Here is a 24,961-nt window from a genome sequence, read left to right as displayed (position 1 = left end):
CCCACCAGGAAAAGAGCACTGAGGAGTCAGGCATCCTGGCAGGACACAGGGAGCCAGGACAGCCTCCCCAGGAAGTTAAAGTTTGTGGGAGACATAAAGGTGATAAGAATAAGTGTGAAGCAGCAGAACCAACAGGTAGGGCAGGGCCCACCAAAGCTCGACCCCCTGCCCCCCCTCTACCCCCAGGACTCTGCAGGATTAGGGCACAAAGGACAAGGAAGGCGAGTCAGGAGGGCTTCTCCCCAGCCTTCATAACCGAAGCCTGTGAAGGAATGCTGAGGCCAGGGGCCTGCCTGTCACAGGCCAGGAGGGAGGACTCTGCAGAGTCTAAAAGGAATGAGGGAAGGGCTTCTCAGCGCAGGATAGCTGCCACAGAGAATGTGGGCAGTGGGCCACAGAGAAAAACCTCCCCAGTGTGAGGGCTGGGGCTGCCCCGAACATGGGCAGAAGGCACTCTCAGAGAGCTGTCTCCTGAAGTACCAAAAGCTGTCAGCCAGCACCAGGCCGACTGACACCCCTAAGAGCACAGAGCCACCACTCTAGGTATAAATGTCCTTTAATCTTTACTAGTCCTCTCTAGAGGAGATTTACATACCACAGACATTGTAACAGATGAAAGGAAAACAAGCAGATCCACGGACGGCCCAGATGGTGGCATCAGCTGAAAGGACTTTTGATAGCTGCTGAGAACACGTGTCATAGGCACGTGATAAATTTGAGAGGACAGTGAGCTCCAGCAGAGAAACTGTCCTCTACAAAAGACCTGGACACACATTCCAGAGCTGGAAAAGCTGTATCTGCAGTAAAGAACCCATCAGAAAGTCTAACACCAAAGAGAGAACAATGGCCAGCAGAAATGACCCTAATTAAAGCAGAAAGGAAACTAAATTGAAAAAAAAAAACCTTTTAAAGCACAAAAGACAATCAAGTTTGGGAAAGGAGGAGAAAAGATGTGCCATAGCAACATTCAGTCAGCGAAAGCTGTACGGTAACAGTGACAGGCTGGGTGACCGTAAGAGACCACAGTAAACAACAGAGCTCTACCCACTGTGCCTTCCATCCCATAAAGCATTGGCCATCACAGCTAATGCCAAAAGGGCAAGAACAAAGAACGGAAGCGAGTGAAATACACTGGAGGAGAGAGCACAGTGCATGGCAGGTGACCCAGCAGGGCACAGGGAACCTGCAAACCAGAATCCAGGGGAACGGCAGGGTGGGTCAGTATGCAAAGACCAAGTGTGTTCTCAACACCACAGGAAATTAACACACACAAGCTCTAACAGTAGTTATACCAAACATCTGGCCAGAGGGCTGGTACCTAGGTTCTATCACCAGCATGGGGCAAGCCCATTAACAAGTTTAACAAGCTCTGTGCAATGTTCTGTATTGATCAGTACAGAATGCTGCTAAGAGAAATCAAAACATGAAATAATAGGGTCATGTATGTCTTGAGGACATGTGTGTGATTTTCAGAGAGCAGTGTTCTCACACCACCACAAGAATTAAACAAAACACAAACTGATAAGCTGATTCTAAAGTGGAACTATCAAAAATGAATGACATGGCCAGGTGTGGCGGCATACATCTTTCATCCCAGCATTTGGGAGGCAGAGGCAGGCAGACCTCTATGAGTTCAAGGCCAACCTGGTCTATAGAGCAAGGTCCTGAACAGCCAGGACAACACAGAGAAACACTGTTTTGAAACACGCCCCCCCCGCCCCCCCACACACACACACCAACAAAAGGAAAAGGAATGAATGACTAACAAGGTTTTCCCATGAAGCAAGGTCTCTTGACCCACAGCAAAGTGTGACTGCTATTGAGTAAGGGCATTCTTGTTATAGACCAAAGAGAACTAGAGAGAGGAAACACAACTTTGTTCAATGATGCATTGTGGATACCAATCTGAGTGTTCTCAACTCGGGTTATTGTTAAAAAAATAAAAAAAATAAGCCGGGCAGTGGTGGCACACGCCTTTAATCCCAGCACTCGGGAGGCCGAGCCAGGCGGATCTCTGTGAGTTCGAGGCCAGCCTGGGCTACCAAGTGAGCTCCAGGAAAGGCGCAAAGCTACGCAGAGAAACCCTGTCTCGAAAAACCAAAAAGAAAAAAAAAAATAAAAAAAAACAGGAGAGAAGGCTATTTCTGGACTGACAGATACTACTTGGTAGTTAGGGACCAAAAGAGTTAGCAAAATCCAAAACTTTTCAATCTCTCTAAAGATGATGTCTGCTGTGGTAATTTGAATTAGAGTGGCTCCCATAGGCTCATATACTTGAATGCTTGGTCCCTAGTTTGTAGACCTGTCTGGCAAGGATTAGGAGGAGGTATACGGCCTTGTTGGAGAAGGGATGTCATCATGCCCCCCCCTCTTTCTCTCTCCCCCTTGTGCTTGTGGATCAGACGTAAGCTCTCAGCTACTTCTCCAGCACTATGCCCGCCTGCCTGTTACCATACTCCCCACCATAATGGCTATGGACACAACCTTCTAAAACCATGAGCCTTCAAATTAAATATTTTATAAGTTGCCTTGGTCATGGTATTTTGTCACAGCAATAGAAAAGTAACTAAGACATCTGCCAATATATTTCCAGAGAGCAAAGAAACAAAGAAGCAGCCCGGGACCAAAGCCCCCAAGATTCAGCATCTTCTTCCTCCCCATGTCCTACAACACCAACACCAACACACAGCTCTACAGAAACAATGCACTAAGAAAAAGGAGGAGGAGGAGGCTGCAGAGTGTGCAAAACTTTCAGCCAAGAGAATGAAGGAAGCCAAAGAAAAACACCAGGAACAGACTGTCGGGAGATGTAGGCTGTACTTGCTGAGAGCTTCTACTTATAAGTCTGAGTGAGTCCAGTTAAAAATAAGTCTTTAAGAATAAAAAGCTAGGCAGTTGGGCAGCATGCCTTTAATCCCAGCACTCAGGAGGCATAGGCAGGCAGATTTCTATGAGTTCAAGACCAGCCTGGTCTACAAAGCAAGTTCCAGGACAGCCAGGGCTGTTACACAGAGAAACCTTGTGCCTGGGTTGTGAAATATGGCGCCTTGAAAAACAAAAAAAATACACAAACAAACAAAAAAAAAAAAATTCCTGCATTCACCTTGGCCAGATTACTGGGGAGGCAGAATTGCTAACAAATTGCTGCCACTAAAACCACTGGGCCCGTGAATTTATTGTTCTTATGGAAAGACACAAACATGTTTGCCTATGTTTCTGGCATAATACACTCATAGCACTAGGCAAGGTGTATGACTCTGGTGGTCTGAGACTGTAAGATCACGAGTATGAAGCTTCTAGAAGAAAGAAGATCTTCACAGCACTGGGGCAGGCAGAGACTACTTAGGACACAAAAGGCAACAACTTGTAAGTAGTAAGCAGGATTTCTTCAGAACCAGAATCTGCTCTCGTCACAGATGCTAAGTGGGTACACGGTGTCAATACACTTGTCTGACAAGGCCGAGGCAGAACATAGATGGAATCTTGCAGATCCACACCAAGACAAATGAAAGAGAACACAACAGGAGCCATATTTCACAACCCAGGCACAAGGTTCTCTAATGGCCAGGCATTCCAGCAGGAAAGGCACTCTTTCCTCTGCTATTGGAAAGATGCAGATTAAAACACAAGAGGTACCTGGCGGTGGTGACGCACCTTTAGTTCTAGCACTCAGGAGGCAGAGGCAGATGGGTCTCAGTGAGTTCGAGGCCAGCCTGGGCTACAAAGTGAGTTTGTTCCAGGACAGTCAGGACTGTTATACAGAGAAATCCCGTCTCAAAAACAACAACAACAAAACAAACAAACAACAACAACAACAAAAAAGAGGCAGCACTAATGCTGACATTAGTGAGTATCAGCAAAGTCCGAACTCCTAGGGCAGTTACCCAGCTAAGACGTGCCAAAGCTACACACCTGCTTAAAGAATGCCTTGGTGGCCTCCTGCCTGCCCTGTCAAGTCACTCCACTTCCGTTAAATCAAAGAAAAACAGTGTCACATGCACAAAGAGACATGTCTAAACTTGTTCACAGCAGCTTCATCTGTCCAGTGGTTAAACAGACCAACAGAACCCTGTCAACAGTAACAGCTCCTGAGCAAGACAGATACATGGAGAAGACCTGAACCCTTACGTCTGTTGAGGGAGCACAGACCCAGGGCCCCTGCCCTGGGGCTCCACTTCAGCAGGACTTAGGAACCTAGCAAGCTGTGCCAGATGGAGCAGAGACGGCAGGCAGGGAGGGCTTGCTGCAAACAGACAGGGCTGTCCCAGACAGAAATACACCGTATACTCTGTGAAAGATCAAAGGGTGTTTCGGTTATAAGAGGCAAGAAGGAGGAAAGGCAGAAGTCTCCGGGGGTAGAGGCCAACAGCCATGGGAAAGTAGCTGGTACATCCATTACAGAAGCAAAGCTTACAGCCCACACTGCCTATGTGCCCTCACTGACGAACCAAGAACTAACCGCCATATTCCACACAGGAGACAGCCTCACCGGGTTGTAGAAGAGAAGAGCAGGAGATACAGGGACACTGGGGACACATGCTCATGTCCCTTCCAGAGGGAGGCCACAGTGTGTGGAAGCCAGCCCCAGACCTATCCTGTAGTTGGTAGACAGCCTTACATAGGAATAGGGGGTTCTCAAGGCAGAGGGTCAACAACTCAGGAGCCTTTGCTGTGCCGAGGGACAAAATTCACCCTCCTTGCTTGTGTAGACAGTCTACTCACACACAAGCATGTTCACATGTATAACCACATCTGTGTCATCTACATCATCCACATGGGATACATATCACCATCCATGTATCTTGAGCCCTAGGGAGCTCTGGGGTGGCTACAGTGGACAGCTTGACACAGCAGAAAGGACAACAGTGTAGACGAGTAGGTCGTCAGTGGCAGCCACGTGGTCCACTGGACAAACAGGCATTGCAAGACAGCTTCCCAACACTAGCGAAGGAAGCAGAGGCAGAACCACTCTAGTAAGGAAGACCAAACAGACTACTGGAGGGCAAGCCCTGAGAGTGGGGCTGCCTGACCACCCAGACCTGCCAGTGACACCCCTGGCCCGCCAGTGACAGTCCTGACCCCTCACTCCAGCCAGGCTTATCTTTCTTAAATCCTTCAAGGCATCTTGGTGCTAGGCGTGAGGTAGGAGGTGCTATCTTACCCTATCTACTGGACAGGGAGGGCACATTCAGTGCTATGGAGCACAAGCCCTGCCATGCATGTCCACGAGGACAGCAACAACCACATCCCAGGCCCACCTCCTCCTGTAACTGAGGTGACCTACACCCACTTCCCATCTCTTGCTCCTGGCAGCAGCGCTGAGGCAGGAGTACAGCACAGCCAGGGTCAGCCAAGGGTAGGCTGCCTGGTGACAAGGGAGCCCTCAAAAGTAAAACTCTAGCACAACTTACTGCGCCATCTCTATGGTACACACAACAGACGGGTACTCACAAAAAGGTGACGGCTGTGAGAACAAGCCAGGGAGCATGGGAACCAACGACCACCTCAGCAGGGCAGAAACAGGCCGAGGCCACACCCACTCAACTACTCCAGAGCTGTGGGGAATGAGTGTGTATGCAACCGTGTCTGTACAGACTGTGAACATAGCTGTCTCCATGTGTACACTATGTCTGTTTAATCCACATGTGACACGTTACCATCAATGTGTGATGCTTACTTGTGCTCTTACGTGCCCTCTGTGGATGACACCTATAAAAGACATAGCAGGGCGTCTCTGGTCCTGCACGGGGACTACTTATCTGATGTCCTATCCTGGGCTGAGGACAGCAACACAACCAGCAAGTCCGGGGCCTCAGCTTTATGGAGTGGAAGGGTGGCAGATGGGCACAGGCTATTTGTGCCGAGTCACAGTGGCTAACGCACCTAGTCCAATGATGCCCAGGGTCTCTCCACGGATCCTGGCAGCTCCGGAAGCCACCTCTCGGATCTGCTCCACACTCTGGACCCGAGTGCCTTCCCGGAGTGCCTGATGCAGCCACGTGGTTCGTCGGTACAGGTTCAGGATGTGGCACAGGGTGGAGTCTGCCGTCTCTTCCACAGACGCTGCGGGCACATTGCACACTGCGATGCCTACAAGATATGTGGAGACACATGTACTAGGCCCACAGACTCCTGTCATCCACAGTCAGAGCTGCTGCTGCCAGAGCATACCCTAGGGTGGTGCTTCAGCAGGAGCATTCAGAAGACACGTCCCCCAGCCACCTAGGAGACTCCATGTCACTGGGCATACTCAGGCCCATACCTGCAGCCTTGCAGAACACAGATGTGAACTGCAGGGACTACTCTCTGTCCCCTTGTTCTATTTCAAGTGAGTCATTTCTGGAGGGTGTGTGGGTCCTGTCTTGGTTCCTCCTTGTGTCAGGTACCTTTCATTTTTAAGATAGTTTCCAAAAATGTCCTGTCCTCACACCTTCGGAGGAAGCACAGGCAAAAGCATCCCGCTGGGATATGGGAAGCAGAGTTGGAGCCAAGGCCATTTGGAGGACGGGCTCATGGCTGGGATGATGGGGTCCTCCTCTGGGGACAAGGGCCAGGGGCAACCCAAGGCAGCATGGGCCCTTGGGAAAATTGGGGCACCATGGTTAGGGGAGAGAAAGCTCCATCTTACTTGCTCGCAGGACAGTGGGGGTTGTGGAGCCCTGGAGCCGGGCCATGCTTGGCCTGGGAAGCCCTGGGGAACTAGAAGGTGTGATACATGTAGTGTCAGCAAGTGGGGCCAGTCAGCCCCAAGTTGTGCCTTGGCTTTGGCCCTTTGCTAGTGTGGCCATGGCTGCTCAGGAAGGTTAAGTGTCCTATGACCCAGATGGGGAAGAACTGGGCATTAGTGGCTTCATTAGTAGCCACCTGCCCACCCAGATAACTCAGACTAGGAATGATCAGGGCATTTGCCTATTCTCTGTCCTGTTTGCTTATTAGCTGCACTCAGAAACAAACTGTGCCCCCACCCCAAAGACAGATGGTAAGATCCACCCCACTCTCCACAGCTGAGTCTAAAGGAACCAAACTTGGACTAGCACTGGGCCATCCCCAGCTGCAAAGTGGAGCCTGTGAATTCTAGGGACTACAGAGACAAATGGTGGGGCCCTGCCCAGGGAGGGGCAGGTCAGCCATCAAGGTTTTGGCCCCTGTGGCTTGCCAGGGCCATATGAACTAACAGAACAAGACTGACTTTCCCACCACACTACTGAAGTTCTCAGCTGTCCCGTGGTTCCCAGACAGGTCAGCTCTAGCCTCCCTCCGCAGCCTTAAGGAGCAGAGGAGCAGAGTGATGTCAACAGCACACTGGAGAGTGCAGCCCTGCTTTGTCAGTGGGCCACTAGCACAAAAAACAGGCTACTCTAGAATGGCAAAGTATGGCTATGCTGTTTCAATATAAATCCACGCACAGGTACAGATTTGTGCACGTGTGTACAATTTGAGCACATGTTGCTTCATGTGTATACATGCATGGCTTTAACACACATTCCGTTTTCTGCTGTCTTAGGAAGAGGGCAATGACCTCTCTGACTGGCCCCTCGTCTCAACCCAAAGCCTAGGGCCTGGTAGGTTGGTGACAACAGAGTGAGTGAAGTCACACCCCCATCCTGTGCTGTCCACCACAACCTGCCCTACCCAGAGCCCCAAACCGCCTTCAATTCAAGGGGCAGCCCCAGCTCTACTGATTGTCCAGTAGAGCTGGAAGGTTAAGTGAGACATCTTGGCCATGGGAACAGGGACTTCAGAGCTCCTACCTAGATCCCCAGCTGACTTGATGTCAATGTTGTCAAACCCACTGCCAATTCGGACGATGATTCTGAGGGCTTTGAACTTCTCCAGATCTTCTCTGGTCAGTGTGATGGTGTGGTACATCAGGGCGCCCACAGCCTCATTCAGTACCTGCATTAAGGGAAAACAGGCTGCTTACAAAGCTCCCAGGAAGCACCAAAGGTACCCAAAAATGCTGAGTAGCCAGCCTCCAAGAGAGGCAAGGGAGAAAGAGGGAACATAAGGGAAGACACTGGAAACACAATGAAGGGGCAGCTGTGTTCTCTCAACTGTCTCAGACAGAGCAGCATGCTACCAGCAGAGCCTCAGCAGAGTGTCCAAGGGCAAAGACTAGCAGCAGCACCTGCTATCAACCAGACTCTATGCCCAAAACTACAGGGCCCAGTCCACACATCTCTGTAGAGAAGTACCAAGAGGACCCAAGTTAACAAATATATCCAAAGGCACTTGTCACCTGGGAGTGGGCAGGGCCAGCTTTTAAAAGAGCACCACGTCCTGCACAAGCCAACTCCACCTGTCCTCTTCCACACTGGCACACCACGTCCTGCACAAGCCAACTCCACCTGTCCTCTTCCACACCTGCACACCACATCCTGTACAAGCCAACTCCACCTGTCCTCTTCCACACTGGCACACCACATCCTGCACAAGCCAACTCTACCCGTCCTCTTCTATACTGGTACTTCCTGCTGATCTGGTTGGCTGTGGAGCTAAGGTATTTTTCTGGGGCAGAGGCTGCTCCATGTGGAAAGGCTAGTGCAGCCTCTCTTTGCTACATCTACACAACCTCAATAGCCAGGTGCAGGACCCAAAATGCAGACAACTGTCACTGAGGAAGAATGGCCTCATCTGTCGCAAAGAACCACAAGGGCGGACATAGTAGCCTTTCCACTCATGTTGGGCCCAGCAGCATCTAGATTACTACATGAGGAAGAAACAGCCAGGTGCTGAAGGAAGATCGTAAGAGGCTGAATCAAGGGCCTCTGGAATGGTGGGGTGAATAGCCCTGAAGTCTATAAGCTCAGGGCAGGACTGATGGCTGCCCTTGGCTTCAAGGGAATCAGGGCCACATATATTACTTAGACCTGTGTGGGAAAGTGGGTACCCATTTGACAGTGGAGAGGCATGGAGAGCCCATGTGAGAAAGAGTGAGTGGGGAATGGGCAGCTGAGGCAGCACAGGGGTAAGTGTGGGCTCCTAGAGCCCACAAGTAAGGGAAGATTTAGTTAAGTCCTTGACAGCTTCATGCTGTATGGACTTCAGATGGGCAATCACGAGCACAGGAAGGACCTGGACAGTTCCACAGAACAGGAGAGGCTGAGGGACATGGGGACCAATCCCACACAAATGATTATTGCTGAGGCCCATGGCATGTATAGTAGTGCAGACCAAAAATAGACAGATCTCGAGGTAGTATTGGAATGGATTTGTAGTTAGGGACAGATTTAACACCTGACATGGGTCCCTCACTATGTTGGGAAAGGGTTGGCTGTGGGCAGGACAGATCCACACCCTGAAGGTATGACATTTGTTGCATGTCAACATGTGTGTATGGACAGCCAGCTTGCTTCTTATCCTTAGCACTTACCCAGGAGAGTAATGTCTTTTAAAAGCATGTTTCCAATGTCCTACAAATGTGCCAACAGGGAAGGGTGAAATCAAATCATCTGGACCTTTCATGGCACTGACTATTGCCAGTGCTGACTCCTCCATGATAAAAGCCAGTGTGTTTATTTCCTTGAGTTAATTTCCTAGAAATGGAGGGTCCTCTGAGGCTCTAGAACCTGTTGTCCAACTGACAATTAACTTCCTCATGTTACCACTGAGCTTCTACAACTAAAAACACAACCTACTGTTCATCTACTACTGGTGCTTGAATTTGCCTTCCTGGGTGAAATCTGCCTGTCTGTTTCTCTGTGAATTTTCTCATGGTGTTTTTTTTAATACCTAGTATGAAATCATCCGGCTGCAGGACAAAAACATACTGGGGTTGGGCTTGCTAGGTAATGGGCGAGCCAGGCAGAGTGCCACAGCCCAGGTCTACTCCCCATGTACCTCTCCTATACTCTCTTTAGTGTTTCCAAGGAAGCCTGCTGAAGGTGGGTGCTGTAGGCCCGTCCCCTTACACTAGGCCTCCAAGAATACCCTCTGCAAGCAACCGCCCACATGTCCCTATCCACCAGCTATGTGATCCCAGTGACTTGACCCTGGTGTACTTGGTGTCCTCCATACCATGGGTCCCAGATGTTCACAGCAGGCATAGCATACAGTGAGTGACTAATGCATCCCAACCATCCTTGGATGGAAATGGGCCATGAGTGTACCCAGTAGCAGCAAGTTCTGAATGGAGCTCACACCCCAAACCACACTGAGGTTTCATGGTCAGGGCAACACTGGGTTCACTGGGCCAGCCTCCCTCTGACAGATCACTGAGGCTCCACCCACACTGGATGGTTTTATCACCTGATATGCATAGGAACAGCTACCATGTGAAACTGCAGCTCCTCCCATCTCACCATCAAGCCTGATATTTTTCTGCTGACACAGTCATATCTAGGCAGAGCAGACACTGGCTGAATCCTCTGCAGACTCTCCAACTTCACAGGCACCAGGGGGCTTTGCAGCTATTCTTCTCCACGGAGGAAAGTGGCATCCAGGCTCTCAACTGTATCAGGGACTACCTGACCACCTGGAGGTGAACTGTGAGTTTTCAAGGGACCACAGAGGGGCTTTGCTGAAGTGGTTGACAGAAGCACTGCTCCTCTGGCCAGCTTTCTGCAAAGAGTTCCTTTTCCTGCTCACTGGGAGGGCCCGAACGTCTTACCTGTGACCCTTGGGCCAGAGGACAAAGGGCAGTGCCCACTTGACCTACTGAATTTTACCAGTTTACTTTCCTGTGTCATTTGAGCACGCCTACAGATTCCCTTCTAGACCTGCATGTCTTCTCTGTGTAGATAGGTAAGAAAAGCACCCTTCTCCTGCTCTTCCAATTGCCACCATCCAGCCAGAACACCATCCCAGCCCGTAACTTAGTTCGCCAGCATTTTGTCCGTATACCTGAAGGCCACACACATTCCTGGGTCCCCTGCTCTGTCCCATCAAGGCACTAACAATGAGTCTCGGAGTCTCAGTACACTCTGAAAGGGGGAGCTGTTGGCCAAGCAATGGACTCCTGCACAGTGAAACCCTCTTCTCTCAACCTTTGTCCTGGTTCCAGATGTATCTGCAACTTGAGCCCAAGGTCAGTGCCTTGGCAGTCTGCTGGTGGCATGAGACACTTCTGCCCATTCATTTCTCGTACATCTTAGTTGCAAGGGACTTCCTCTGGCCTGGGATGTTCTGCACCCATGGGTCATCTCCAGTGGGGACTGCCCGCTGCCCTAAGCCCTCACTCAGCACATGCTGGGAGTGGTGTCCCTGTTACTTCTTTTTCCTCCTGGGCCCGTGTAGTCCTGAGCTGAAGGTCATTTGGCTGAGAAGTTGTACAGTACCCAGCCCAGAGGTGTTCTGAGATTCCTGTCACAAGTGACTTTCCCACACCAGTGGGCGTCTCCTAGCCCCTCTCATAGTCCTTCTGGGTCCATGGCAGAAGAGCTAAGGTCTCTGGGAAGTTTTCTTCATCGTGTTCTTCACTGACAGTATAACATTCTCATCTGCAATGTAGACAGTGACACTCAGCCAGTTGTGAGGACTTCCTGCTCTAAAAGGTGGAAATCCCCACATAACAAGGATATATAAGACAGTTACTTCCTTTCCACACCTAGAGACAGGTGTCCCACATATTTGGTTACATCTTCATAGTCATTAGGGTACCAGACTCCGGTCTTGTGGCTGTGCCATTCCCAGTATATGGCTTCCTTCTTATGGTACAAGGTACATACCCAAGGCTTCAGCCATCATATCTGATTTCCAGCCAACAGAAAGAGGGAAGGTGATTTCCCTCAGTGACATCCACCCAAGGTGATGGGCACCTGTGGGTCATCCCTTTCCTGAGACAGGCAGGATCTGTGGCAGGATACAATCTGCACAGCCATATCACCAAAGGGAGCTGGGGGGCTGCCCAGTTTGGGCCTCTGTGAATCAAGCTGCCATACCATCAAGTACAGTTGACCATGAGAATGCATGTCATGTGCTAGGACAAAGGCCCCCAAGTATGGCTGCTAGAATGCTTAAAGGTTGTATAACAATATAGAACATGCCATGCCTCAGGCTCCAGGCCCTTCACTAACACACTGTTCCCTATGTTTGGGGAAATCTTCCAGCACTGTGTTCCCAGCTTTTGCATCTAGCTCCTTCCCTCTGAGTTCTGGGTTCTATTAACTTGCCTACTCTTTGCTCCCACTCTCCTCCCATTCCCCAATTTCTCCACAAGGCCTAAGATTCAGGACTTCTGACCCCTTCCTGCCTACTACTATGCCCTAAGTGGTAATTCTCACTTTTAGCTTTGGTGTCTTGCAGCTCTGTCTTCTATTGCTCCCCCATACCTACTACACGACCTCACCAAGGCACTGTCTCTCTCATGGCTGACAGTAGCCCAACCCACAGTCAGCCTAGGGCTCCCATAGGTGAGGAGCTCTGTTTTCCTCACAGAGCCTTGCCTCCTTGTAACCGCGTATCTACATGGTAGTGACAAGTGTCCAAAGACTACAGACACACAGAGGCCAGGCTGCAGGTCCACTCTATGCTAAATCCCACGCCTGGCAGACTGAGAAGGCTGGGTAATCAGCCAGGGAAAGGTACATTCAGATATGAGTTTCACTGCCCTCTGGGTCTGAGGCACCATCTGCAGTGGGCCAATAGGCCCACCCTTTGAGGCCATGGTGCCACCAAGAACAGAGCCCACCCCTCCTCCCAGAGGAGCAAATCTCTAGGATAGCCAACCAGAGCATCCACAAGAGCAGACGCCAGGTCCCTCATGGTTGCAATCCCTGAAGCCTTTTTAGGTTTGTTGTAAAGAATGTTTTCAAGCTGTCTCCAGTGCAAAGTCTGAACTAGCTATGACACAAGCAGAAACCAGATGAGCACACTCCAGGTTACAGAGGAACCCAAGAGATGTAAGCAAACATCAATCCCAGAAGCTGCTCAGAGCTGTTAGCCACCCGACAACAAGCTCTAGGCAGGTACCGTGGGTGAAGGTATTGTGTATTCCAGGTAGCATCCAGCATGGTCACTGGCAGATGCCCACAGTTCCACTCCTTCTAATGAACTGGCTGTGATGTAAGAAACCAAGGAAATACAGAGTAAGCTCATCTCTTCCTCCTGACAAGGCCAGGCACAGTGACAGGCCACACAAGACCACGTGGTATTTAGACCTACAATGGCCAGAGGCCAAGGAGCATGACTAGTGTTGTGTGCTGACTCGGATTGCAGCCTGAGGTTGCATGGCCCATGCTCTGGAGCCCCCCTACTCCCCCAAGAAACTTGGCCAACTCATGACACTACCTTCTCATGGATCTCCTGTGTGGACTGTGCATCACAGAAGGCTACTGTGGCCACATCCTTCAGGATAGGCATCTCCACTGTGCAGTCCCGGCCATCCAGCAGCGCCACCAGGGGCCGGGGGTGCATGGGCCCGTTCATGATGGGAGGTCGGACGCCTGCAAGAAAGGAGCAGAGCACTTAATGCCCTCAGCAGCTCTAGTCTGTGACCTAAGGACTGTGCTACCCACTAGAGCTGGAGAGATCAGCCCTGAGAATTTGTTTTACTCGGCATCTGTTTACACAGGGCTTTGTAAAAAGCAAATTTAAACCGAAGAAGGAAATGGAGTTTGCGATAGCTCACTGATGACTGAGTGGACTCAGACCATCAAGCTCTCGAGGGCACAGGACCTGAAATCCCTGGAGACCCTAGCAGGGCAGGGAGACAGGAGAACAGAGGAAGTAGACACAGAGGAAGTAGGAGACACCTCAGCCCTGACTTCCTGTAGCCATAGGCTATCTTGTCAACACAGAATGTACAGATCACAAAAGGATGGGATTCAGGAAAGTGCCTGGTCACTCTTTGCTGCCTAAATCACCGTGTGACTGCCCAGAACCCCACAGAGACCACAGTGATTTCAGCAGGTAACCCGATCTGGTATCATTCCTAGTGGTAGATTTCCAAGGCCAAAAACCTGTGACAGTAAAAAAGGGCTACCACACTCTGAGAAGCTACCTCCCAGACCAAGGGGAGAAAGAACCTCAGGCCTGGAGTGCAACTCAGTGGAGCACTTGCCCAGTGGCTGTGAGGCCCTGGGTCTGTTTCCTAGCTCCACCAAAACCTCTAGGGTTACGAGATCAGCTTGTTCCCAACATGACACCCTAGACTAGACCCCACTGGGGGCCAAATACAGTACCAAGGGCTTCACAGGTACACAGCCAACACAGCAGTCCCAGGTACTGTCTGGCCACCTTGGGTAGGGCAGCAGACACCTTATGGAGACCAAAGGTAGCTCCACAGTAGCAGGCGGCACCAGGCAGGGCCTTGTCCAGCCCTAGAGCCTCCAAAAGAGTCAGCCAAGAGAATGGACCATAGAGAAGGCACAGTGGGGGGGGGGGGTAGGCGGGTGGAGGACAAGAAACAAGTTTCCACACAGTCCCCACTGAACAGGCCAGAGGCAGCCAGCCCTGCAACAGCTGCTGACTAGTGAACAGCAGCCTGTGAAGTTCCCAGTCACCTTTCTCGCCTCTAGGTGCAGAGGCTGCCCCAAGCTGCCTGTGCCAAGGAAGTGCCTCAGAGAATCCATGTCACAGAAAGGCAATGCTCTAGGGACTATCACACCCATGTACAGCAGGGCTGGTGGACAATCACTCCTGAGTGCTTCCAGGCCTAGAACTGGATACCTGGATTGTGACACCGGTCTCACTGACCACCCAGAGATAATGGAGCTGCCTTCTAAACAACACTAAGCCCAAGGTCCAGCTGTGGAACAGAGAGGTGTTGCTACACAGAGCCTGTCCCCAGTGTCAATGTGCCTATGAGAAGACACAGCTATACCCTTCCATGCCTTCATAAACAGTAAAAGTAAAGGTGCCAAGACTCAGTGGACCCAGGTGGGGTCTGCAAGGTCCCAGGTCTGGCACTTGCATATTCCCTCCTTGACCCCTGTGGACCACATCCCTAACTACCCTTGTCACCAGACAGCAGAGGTGGACAAACAGCAACAATCCACTTGTGCTCCAACTTGGACTTACCAAGTGGCTTTTCTCACATAAAAGAATTCCTTCTTGTAGCAGGTAATGGACTTATTACTATTTTAGAAGGGTTGATACACATCTACTTTTCTCATTCCCCAGCTTGAACAGCACATTCTGTTTGAATGTGATGAGCGATGTCCATGTCCACAACTCCTCTAAGACTACAAAGCAAGTCCTCAGTGCACAGCCTGAACCTACTGCCTAGGAAATGGCCTACACCTCATGGAGGACCTGCCCAGCCTGATGGAAAACCCACTCTCTCACCCTATAAACAACTCCTCAGGGAGCACCTATGGATGTGGGTCTTGCTAGGCTGGGGTCTGAGCCTGGATCTTCATCTAAAAGATGGGTATGACCCCCAGATTCATGTGGGAGAACAAAGACCAAGCCCTCTAAAACCAGCGGGCTCGTGGCGCCTCCTCTCCATGCACAGAGCTGCTCCAGTGTGAGGGTCCTCCCAAAGAGACCCATCCAGGAGGCAGACAGATCTAGTAACTGGATCCATGCTAAACAGGAACACTAGTCCAGGGCTGAGCTTACTTAAGAGCCTTTCCCAGGTGGAAGACAGAAAAGACCAGAAATCCCTGCTCAGCCTAGCTCAGGACCTCAGGTCTGCATTGGGGCATGCACAGCCTCAGAACTGATGCTCACGCTTCTTCAGGTAAAGCCTGGCCTCAGCACCCACCTCCACACCCTCGGGATACTTTTCTGACAGAAACCAACCCCTAGCACAGTAGCTGAATGGCCGCTGACCAAGGCAGCCTGTAAACACCAAGCACATTCCTCAGGCGTCCCAGTCCTCAGCCGGAAGTCAGCCTGCCTAGCTTATGGCAGTGCAGCCCACGTCCCTCCTGCAGGTCCTCTGCAGATGGCTTCACCTGGCACCCCCTACCAACCTGACATTGCTTAATTGGGGCGGGGTTTCCACGACCATGAATTCGCCTGTCCAAAGCTTTTTGTCTTCAGAATCCCCAGGCCGAACCGCGTCCTGTCACGGAGCCTCATCCCACGTCTTATTGTCTCCAACCAAAGCTCTCAGGCTTCTGCTCCACAGCAGCCACTGAAGCCTGCGTCGGGTTCAAAGTCTTACTAAAAATCAAACACAAGAGACAAGTTAAAATGCCATCAAAGGCCAGCTAAAACTCAGACTCGAGGAAGCTTCCTGAGAGGGAAGCTTTGTGCTACATCCTTAACCCTGTCCGGCTGCAGCTGCCAGAAGACCAACTGGACAGCAAGACACTCACTCAGAGTTTGTGATTCCAGGTTGGGGCAAGCCCCCAAGTCATCTAGAAACAGCTCTATGGCTGGCTACCCCACCAGACTTCTGGCTCAGCCCAGATTCCACAGTGTTATCAAACCGGGAAGTAAAAGCAGCCAGCACTGGGTACTTGGCCACACAACCGCAGAAAGGGCCTACCAGCTTCCCTGGGACTCTCTCCTTTATATTTACATTTCCTGACATCTAAGGCAGTCCCAACCATGTCCCAACAAGGATCTTTGAACAAGGCTATCAGGAAAGCTTGTCAGGTGCTGGCTTTCCAGCCTTCTACCCAACTTCCTTCCCAGGCCCTGCTCAAAGCATCCCTGCACCAGCTAACAGTCAGTCACTTGGTTCACCTGAAAGTGCTGTCCGGCTGTGTTGAAAATGCAGGCCCTGATATCCAAACACATTTTGGCAGGCCCTGTAGCCCAGCAACCTAGGATACTACAGGTGAGCACCAAGCCAACCTCTGAAGCGTGTCACTGAGCAGCCAAAGCCCTGGTCCCTGTTCTTAGCACGTGAACCCCACACAGGGCCAACCTCTCAGTTTAGCTAGACATCAGGCTGGCTAGGACAGAGCCTGGCCTTGACACCCTCCAACACCACCAAGAGACAAGACCACTTGTCAGCTCAGGCTCTGGAAGCTCATCCAGAAAGGCCACCATGGCCACCAATCCAAGGCAGGTGGGGGCCTCAGGACCCTGCACCCAGTGTATTTGGGGGACAGCTCCTTTCTGAAGGCTCACAAACGTTTTCACAAGTTCTCTCTGGGAGTTCCCAGCACACGTGCTCAGTGATGGCTTCCAGGAAGGACATGCCCAGCCTTGAGGAACACCACAGACAATGCAGAACCAGTCAGTAAAGCAGCAACAATGCCCTTGAGTCACACAGTCCTTCCCGTGCCAGGCGCCTGCCACAGGCCCGGCTCTCCCCTTAGTAGGTGCCATGATAGACTTTCCCAGCAGAGGGCGCCAAGGTGCCACTGCAGAAGGAAAGGACCTGAAGTCAGGATGCTGGAAGCTCTGACAGACCTGTGGCAAGGAGTGTGTTTGTTCCTTGCATGGATCACTGTGTGATCTGCAATAGCAAAAGCAGCAGCTATCTGGGCCGTGGGGACTCAGGGACCCTGTCTCAAACTACCAACCAATAAAAATCCTGGGAATGGCCAGCACTTCTCAGCTAGGACCAGATCCCTCCTACCCTTCAGCCATCCCCCATCCTCTTTAAAGGTGCCCTGGGAAGGGATTCTGAAGCAACAGAGGGAATCTCCTCCAACTCTAGGCACAGATCCCTCTGGGGTACAAGGCCAGCTCTACTCCCAAGCAGCCCTCTCTGATGACAAAGCTGTCCTATGAGCTGGTCCCTGCCCACTTCCAGAGGCCAGAGGACAGAATCTGGCCACTCAGATCAGGTGGAGGCAGAATGTGGAAGTTCCTGCCGCCTGGCAAGAATGGAGCTGAAAAGTAAGGGCAACACGGAGTAAGGTAGGCCAGACAGCCTCCATGAAGCTCCAGGCCAGGCACTGCCAAAGGCATGGGTAAAGCACAGCAGGACGATGGGATGGCACGGAGGGGCGGTGTCCAGGAGAAATAAGAGTGTCACAGCCAGATGTGACCTATATCACACACACCAGAGCGGCACAGAATAGAAACCATGATAAAAGGCATGGATTTGCCACCAAGACTCATTTTCAGTAATGCTGGTCAACTCTGTGTGTCTGTCTGCCTGCGTGTGTTACAACAGAGACCGCAGGTCTTGATACCTGAGAACACCTGCCCATTTCAGCGCCAGTTGGGAACACTATCCTCACTGGAAGAACATAGCTCATATGTGATATTCCAGCTTATTAGGGGCAGCCCCCCTCCCTGCCCTTCTTAGCAGGACATCTTCCCAATGCTGTAGTGTGGCCGGGCCTGGTAGAGGACACAGAGGTCATGCAACTTACAGAAAGCTTCACTGGAGACTTGTCTCCAGACAAAGTAGCCCTGTGTGTACCTCCACTGGAGACAGTGGCAGGCAGAACATCACAGCCACACAGAACTAACAGCAGGGACAGCAATGCCTAGGGAGAGATCTTTCTGGGTCTCCACTATCTATGCCTCCCTGTGAGCTACAAAACCCACACCCCCAGCCCATACAACATCACCCCGAGCCTGGCAGATTTTCCCTTGAGCCACCCAGGCCAATGCAGCCCTGTCCCTCAGTCTTCAAGCTTCTACACTGCCTATAACACAGGTCTGACACTAACTAGAGGACATGCAAAGACCTAGAACCTCACAGCAGCAAAGTTGGGTAAGACTGACAAGAGGCCACACTAAGAGCTTCAACTTTATAGAAATGAGCATGTCTCCTAAAGATACCGCCCCACAGTCCACAGCCTGGGCTCTGGGAAAGATTTATGGTCATGGCCTTCAGCACCTAAGGGAAAAGGGTACTGCGGCTGCTGCAGGAATGCAGAAAGATTCAGGAGGCTGAGCATGTCTACCACACAGAACTCATAAAGTCACTGTTGACAGTGACTGTGAAGATACAGAATGCAGACTTTCAAGTGACATGGCTGAACTACAAAACCAACTCAACATAAACTGTTACTTCTCTTATGTAGCAGCTTACGTCCCAGGGCTTGGAGGCAGGCCATCCTGCCCAGCCAGCACCATGCAGGCCAAGTCCTCTCCTGCTACCAGCAGGATAAAAGCTAGTGTACAGGTACTGCCATGCAGCAAGGACCCCAGGACATTTCTGCTTCACACACCATGCCAAGGAGCCACAGGGCCACGAGGTAACATGGGCAGGGTTCTACCCCAAAGGGGTCCTCAGCAGTACCTAGGTCTGAGGATGAATGTTCACAGAAGCCTGTTGCCAGGTTACACTGCAGGGCACGCATCACTCTAGTTCAAAAGGCAGGCAGGAAACAGTGGGTTGTTGGAAGGCTGGGGGCTAGGGACCTGATCCTACCTGGGACCCTGAAGGGAACGCTGAACCTCTCTGAGCCTGAGGCCCATCTGGAGAGAGGGTAAACACACAGCTGAAACCCAACTACAGGCCCATAGGTGACAAACGAGAGATAAGAGGCTAGAGCAAGAACAGTGTATGACTGAGGTCCCACCAAGAATCTACAGGCTTCAGTTCATATTATGCACAACTAGCATGGCACGGTGCCCTCAAACATCTGCGGAAGCAGGCTGACACCCACAGCAGGGCCATGCCTGACCAAGCTCCAGAGTGGAGAAAGGGCAGCGTCAAACCACAGCTGCCAGCCTAAATAGTAACAAGACAAGGAAACACACACAGTTCCGGAGAATAGTATCACCCCATGCTGTCCCTGAACTTGGCACATCCCACAGCTGTTACCCCATGTTGTAGATGAAACAGAGAGATCCCACACGAGCCCAGGCTCATATTCATGTCCACGGCTATCATTCTTCCAAAGACCATACTGCCTGAGGACTCAAAGATGTTGGCCCACTCTATAGCAGTGGACCTGATGTCCTGTGCGCTAGCTACACTGAGGTAGGCATCCTGTACACTCCTGTTTATGATGGACACAAGCTCTCTGATTCTGGACATGACAAAGCAGAATCATGAGGACACATACACTACCTGGGGGAAAAAACCACGTGGTGTCATCTTGCTGACACCCTGGCTCTCAGGGTTTACCTTCCTGAATACTGGACAACTAAACTTCCCTTTTCCTTCCTAGAAGGCAAATTTGTCCTAACCAATCACAAATTCATCAGGACAAGAGTCATGGCCTGGAAAGGTCTGACAGGCAAGGCCAGGATGAAGGCTGTCCTCTTAATTTCTGGAAGGCAATGGGCTGGGCCCGCCCTCCACACACCCCACGGGAAATTCTGGCCTACAACCCTGATGGTCTGGATGCGGAGCAGCTTTCCAAACACACACACCCATATATACACACAGGCCTTCAGGGAGTTACAACTCCAAAATGGTGCAGTCTTGGAGGAGGGGTACCCACCACCAGCCCAGGAGAGAGGGCAGGCCTGGAAGCCCTTACCCTGCCACACCCTGAAACAGGCTGACAGGATCTGCGAAATGGCCTTGTCTGATAAGAGGTGCAGCAGGCCATCACAGGGCGCCTCCCTCCTTCCCTCCTGCCCACAGTTCCCTATTTCCTGCTGCAGCACACGCTGCAAGGATTCTTCCTCTGCCATCTTTCAGGCTATGAGGAAGAAGGCAGTGTCCTTGTGAGGGCAGAGATGGGTCCGGGCCCTTTCATTAGTAAGGTAGAAGAGCCAGAGAGAGGGGACACCGTGGGGCTCTCGGGCGATGGGCAAAAGCTCCTTAGGGCTCCGCAACCTCTAGGCCGCCCCGCCCGAAGGTGGGGTCGGCCCCACTGCGCGTGCGCCAGGCTGCGCGGCCCGAGAACGCCGCCAAGGAAGGACTGCCCTCCACGGCAGGACCCCTGGGGTTGGAGGACTTTCACAAATGAATAACAAACTTAAGTGGTCCAAGGCCAGGGGCCAAGCGGAGCATCACTAAGTCGCCTGGAGGCGTGATGGGCGTGTATGCCACCCATGTCCCCTCAGTGCCACCTTTTGAGAACTGCCCGCTCTCGGATCTGCCAACCCCAGGCCCAGGCGGGATCTGCAAGCTCGTCACTCCGGGAACACCTAGGTCCCGCCCGGATGTCCACGGGAAGGAGCCTCGCGGGGTCACGGACCAGGAATACAAGCCCAGCTCGGTCACAGCCTGGGTCGTAGCGCCACAGGCCCCTTTGTCACCTGCACGGATCGCGAGCGGGCAGGGGAAAATAGGGACGCGCACTCATGTGCAGCAGTTCGCGCATGCGCACCGCCCCGTGGCCACACCGCACCCCCCCCCCCCTCCGGCGCGCTCACCGAGCGCGCACGCGCACTCGCACACAAAGCCAGCGCCGCGCGCGCCCGGCCGCCCCGCCCCCGCCCCCCCGCCCGCAGCCGGAAATGCGCGCGCGCGGCCTTACCGAGCGGCAGGCCCTTGTTGAGCAAGTGCGAGCTGCCCATTGAAAGGCGCGGGTGGCCGCGGGCCCCGATGAGTCCGGCGCTCTCCGCCGCCGCGAGCCCTGCGCCTGGGGCGGCTTCGGCGCAGTCTGCTGCTCCGCCCGGCCGCCTGCGCCCGGCCGCCGCCGTGCCGAGCCGCCACCGCGCCGCCAGCCGCGCTCCGACCGACGAGCGGGCGGGGACACGCGGCGCGCGCGCGCGGGCGGGGCCTCGGTTGGTCTGCTGTTTGCCGGCAAGGCGGCGCGCTGGACGTACGCGGGCGGCTCAGGGGCCGCGCTGCCCGCCGGCCCCGCGCTCGGCCCCCACCACTCGCGCCCCTCCCAGGCTGGATCCCCTTCCTGGACACGCCCCCAGCTGTTCCCGCCCCGGGCCTCCCCTCCCCTCCCCTGCGCGTACCCGGGACTGCGCCTCTGCCACTCCTTGGCGCGGTGACCCGGGCCGGAGCCCGCTTGGTGGAGCAGCCCATCCGCGTGGGGCGCTACCGGGCTGGTTGCCGCGGCCTCAAGCGGACAGCGAGAGGGGCGCACCCGGCCTGAGTACGGCTGGAGCTGGGGCTGCAGACCCAGGACCAGGAGCTGGACAGCGCCCTAGCCGGGGAAGGTGATCTGAGTGGGAGGCTGGCTGTTGCTGGGACTGTCAGGCAGGCGTGGCAAGTGATACCACTTAGCTGTTCAAAAAAAAAAAAAAAATCACGAAAACAGCCCAAACTATAGGGTGCTGAAGGCCATCTTGTTACCTACGTCTTTTGAAAATCAAATCTTTGAGAAAGGTGGGCAGATCCAGTGACAGACGACAACGGTCTGGGCGTCTATTTACAGAACAAATGCTTTGAAAATACCTTCCAATTCGATCCCTTAGCAGACATAGATGGAGAAAAGGATCTAACAGGTGGACTTTCGAGCCTGCTGCGGTACTTCCTAAATAGACTAAGGGCTGGGGGAAGGCCAGCAAACATACACCTCCCCTTAGTCCCCACCCCCAGCCCGAACTGCTTCTCCCAATCCGCTCCAGTTTTCTCAGGCAGCAGGTAACTCCCTAGAGATCGTCCAAACGGCTCCTCCCAGTTCTTCCATCCTAGCATGGCAACTCCATGGCAGCTAACACCTCCCATTTCTTCTCAGCCGGCCCAAATTCTCGTTTCTTCTTGCACAGTGCGACCAGGGCCACCACATAACTCCATCACTGTGAGGGATTGTATCAGGGCTTGTTTAAACCCCGTGGGGCCCCCCATTGCGCTAGAGGAAACCCAGGCTTCTTGTCACCATCACACTGACGTGGACCCGTGCGCCTGCTGTAGGAATACTCTTCATGCCTAGGCAGGGACAGCCTCTGCCGGCAGGGGTCTGCTCCAGAGTATTTGAAGTGGCGAGATGTGGAAATGGACAGGGGCTTCTGAACATTCCCATCCTAAGAGAGGCCTTCCGACTTTATGATTGCCCAGAGGCACCTACACCACCTGCTTCTGAGAGAGGAGCTGGTTGGTGTCTGTCGGGCCACACTCACCCTGCCCTCCACTCTGCTCAGCATTGCTCAAATCCTGAAGCCCTGAGTCATGATCCTGGTGCCAGCCAGCCAGCCAGGGAGAGAGTGTGATGTTCCCCCTCGCCCTGACTGTCTCCACCCCAGGCCACAGAGTAGACTGGGTACCTGGTAAATGGACCCATCCTGCCTGCCTCACTCAGCTGTCCACCCTCTGGCACAGCAGTCTTCTTCCTGGGAGGACGAGAGGAACCTCCAGCTCTTCCCTTATTGGAAAACACTAGGTTTGCATCCAAGGAATGGGCCTGGTAACACGGCTCTTCTTCAGCTTAATGAAATCACATCTGTCTGCTGAGGCTAGAGGACACTCTGTACCCAACCAAAGAGACCTATGGAGAGACAGACTGTTCCCAAGGCACTGCCCTGTGCACCAGCCCTTCTTGTAAGCAATTGGAGACTCTTAACTCTGCTGTTCTCAACTCGTGTTCAGATGGTTACATAATTTACAGATAATAGTGTGGAAACTGGATGGGGCTTTAAGCATATCCACTCTAAGGCATATTCTAGGCTCTAAGGAGGTCGCCAGTGTAGTGCTCACTTCCTCTTCTGGTCACCAAGACATAGACACCCACATATCTGTTGAGCACCTAGGAAGCGTCTGAAAGGTTTAGGGGTGGTGTCCCAGTCAGTGAGGGCTGGTGGTCCAGAACATGTGGAGCGCTGGAAGAGTAGGGAGCAGGCCCTGCAGAGACCCAAGAAAAGAACACTTCAAGAAAATGAGCAGAAAACTCAAAGCCCAGATATAACACAGGAAACAGAAGGCTGTGGCTGGAGGCCAAGAAGAGCTGGGTTTGCAGGCCCAGGGACTTTGGGGAAGGGATGTCATGGTTGTTGGGATACAAGTGGCTGAGACCCCACTGGGCTTATCTGCTTGATGTGGATGGGTGACCCCAAAAGATGTCTAGTGACATCCAGAGAGGTCAGTATCAGGGACAGTAGGCAGAGGCCGAAGTCGAGCCACTGAGCAATAAAGGTGATAGGACAGTGGTTTTAGTTACCCCATCCTGTCCGTTTGGAATCAGGCTGAGACACACCAAGGAGCAGGTAAACAAGACTGTGGACAAATCTAGGCCTGTGTCTTGGACTTTGAACGACAGGGCTTGCAGAAGGCCACGTGTGCAACAAACTTCATACATGATGGAGCCCAGTAAGTAGGGCTCCTGGGAAGCAGGCACTCTCAGCTCAGAAACAGTTTCTTTCTCGGACCCATTTTATTTTGAAATGTAGCTGGAACCAACTCTTTCTCCCCAATATCTGGGGCACATCTTAGGATCGGGCAAATGTGTTGGTTCTTTCATAAGTTGCCCTGATCACGGTGTCTCTCCACAGCAATAGAGCAGTGACTGAGACAACAATAAAAGTGAGTCACCGATCTGCACCTGCTTGGTGTCACTGTCCCTCTGCAGGCCTGGTCAGCGCGGTGCCCTGGCTCCTCTTTGTATCAGTTACTTTTCCTGTCACCGTGACAGGAAACCTGACAGAAACAGCTTAAAGGGTGGGAGTTGGTTTTAGCTCACAGTTCAAGAGTGGTAGTCCATCATAGCAGTGAGAGTGGACCAGTCCATGGCGGTGGGAGCATGCGGCAGAGCTCCTCACATCTTAGTAGATCAGGAAGCAGAGAGCAGACGCCACCTCCAACTTCCCCCACACTCCCATGCACATGTGCACATGCACAAACACACACACACACACACACACACACACACACACACACACACACACACAGCCTACTTCTGCTAACTAGTCCACAAGTCCCAAAAATTTCACAACCCCTCAAAACACTGCCATTATCCGGGAACCAAGTATCCAAACATACGAGAGACGTTTCAGACTGACAGCTGCATCCCCTCTGCTGAGTCTTGCCTTATTCCTGGTGCTGTCTTCTCTAGCTGGGATTATGGCCGCCCATAGAGCTCTTACCTGCTATTCAGGGCAGTGACCAGAGTCAAGCCATTTACGCTCATGAGTGATGAACAGCTGTCTGTGCATATGGCCCTGTGTTTCTCAGAGCTCCCTGACACATCCTACCTGCTGAATTTCATTCTTTGACAGTTCCCATTCTTGAGTCAGCAACGAGGATCCTCCCCAGCTCCAAAGCTACCGGCATCAGACTAGAAGGGAGATAGACACTGCCAGGAGAGTGGTTTGATGTGGCCAGAAAATACAAGACCAAGCCTGCGCAAAGTTGCTACTGCATTCA

General features: G+C 52.5%; 2 protein-coding genes across 8 annotated transcripts in view; one reads left to right on the top strand and one right to left on the bottom strand.

The window, feature by feature from the left end:
* The window catches only part of Ctbp1 (C-terminal binding protein 1), a 25,788-nt gene extending 4,411 nt beyond the window's left edge, over positions 1-21,377 (bottom strand). The window contains exons 1-5 of one of the 7 annotated variants that reach the window (XM_076545747.1): positions 21,186-21,351; positions 15,858-16,050; positions 13,228-13,382; positions 7,752-7,896; positions 5,884-6,090 (exon numbers count right to left, since the gene is read on the bottom strand). In XM_076545747.1, the coding sequence (XP_076401862.1) occupies positions 5,884-6,090; positions 7,752-7,896; positions 13,228-13,382; positions 15,858-15,864 (514 nt within the window). In that variant the 5' untranslated portion in view covers positions 15,865-16,050; positions 21,186-21,351. Of the gene's footprint in view, positions 1-5,883; positions 6,091-7,751; positions 7,897-13,227; positions 13,383-15,857; positions 16,051-20,775; positions 21,039-21,185 lie in introns of those variants that run through there. The other 6 variants (XM_076545748.1, XM_006972896.4, XM_006972895.4 and 3 more) reach the window with 6 other exon arrangements.
* LOC121832723 (uncharacterized) lies at positions 20,276-24,961 on the top strand. The gene is made up of 4 exons (XM_076546949.1): positions 20,276-20,427; positions 20,546-20,636; positions 20,858-21,822; positions 24,814-24,961. The coding sequence occupies exons 1-4, from the start codon at positions 20,276-20,278 to the stop codon at positions 24,824-24,826; spliced, it is 1,221 nt and encodes a 406-aa protein (XP_076403064.1). The 3' UTR covers positions 24,827-24,961.

This window comes from Peromyscus maniculatus, chromosome 10 (assembly GCF_049852395.1).
Source record: "Peromyscus maniculatus bairdii isolate BWxNUB_F1_BW_parent chromosome 10, HU_Pman_BW_mat_3.1, whole genome shotgun sequence".
Taxonomy (NCBI): domain Eukaryota; kingdom Metazoa; phylum Chordata; class Mammalia; order Rodentia; family Cricetidae; genus Peromyscus; species Peromyscus maniculatus.
Note: the sequence above shows the minus strand (reverse complement) of the source record. Positions and strands in the feature narration are given on the sequence as shown.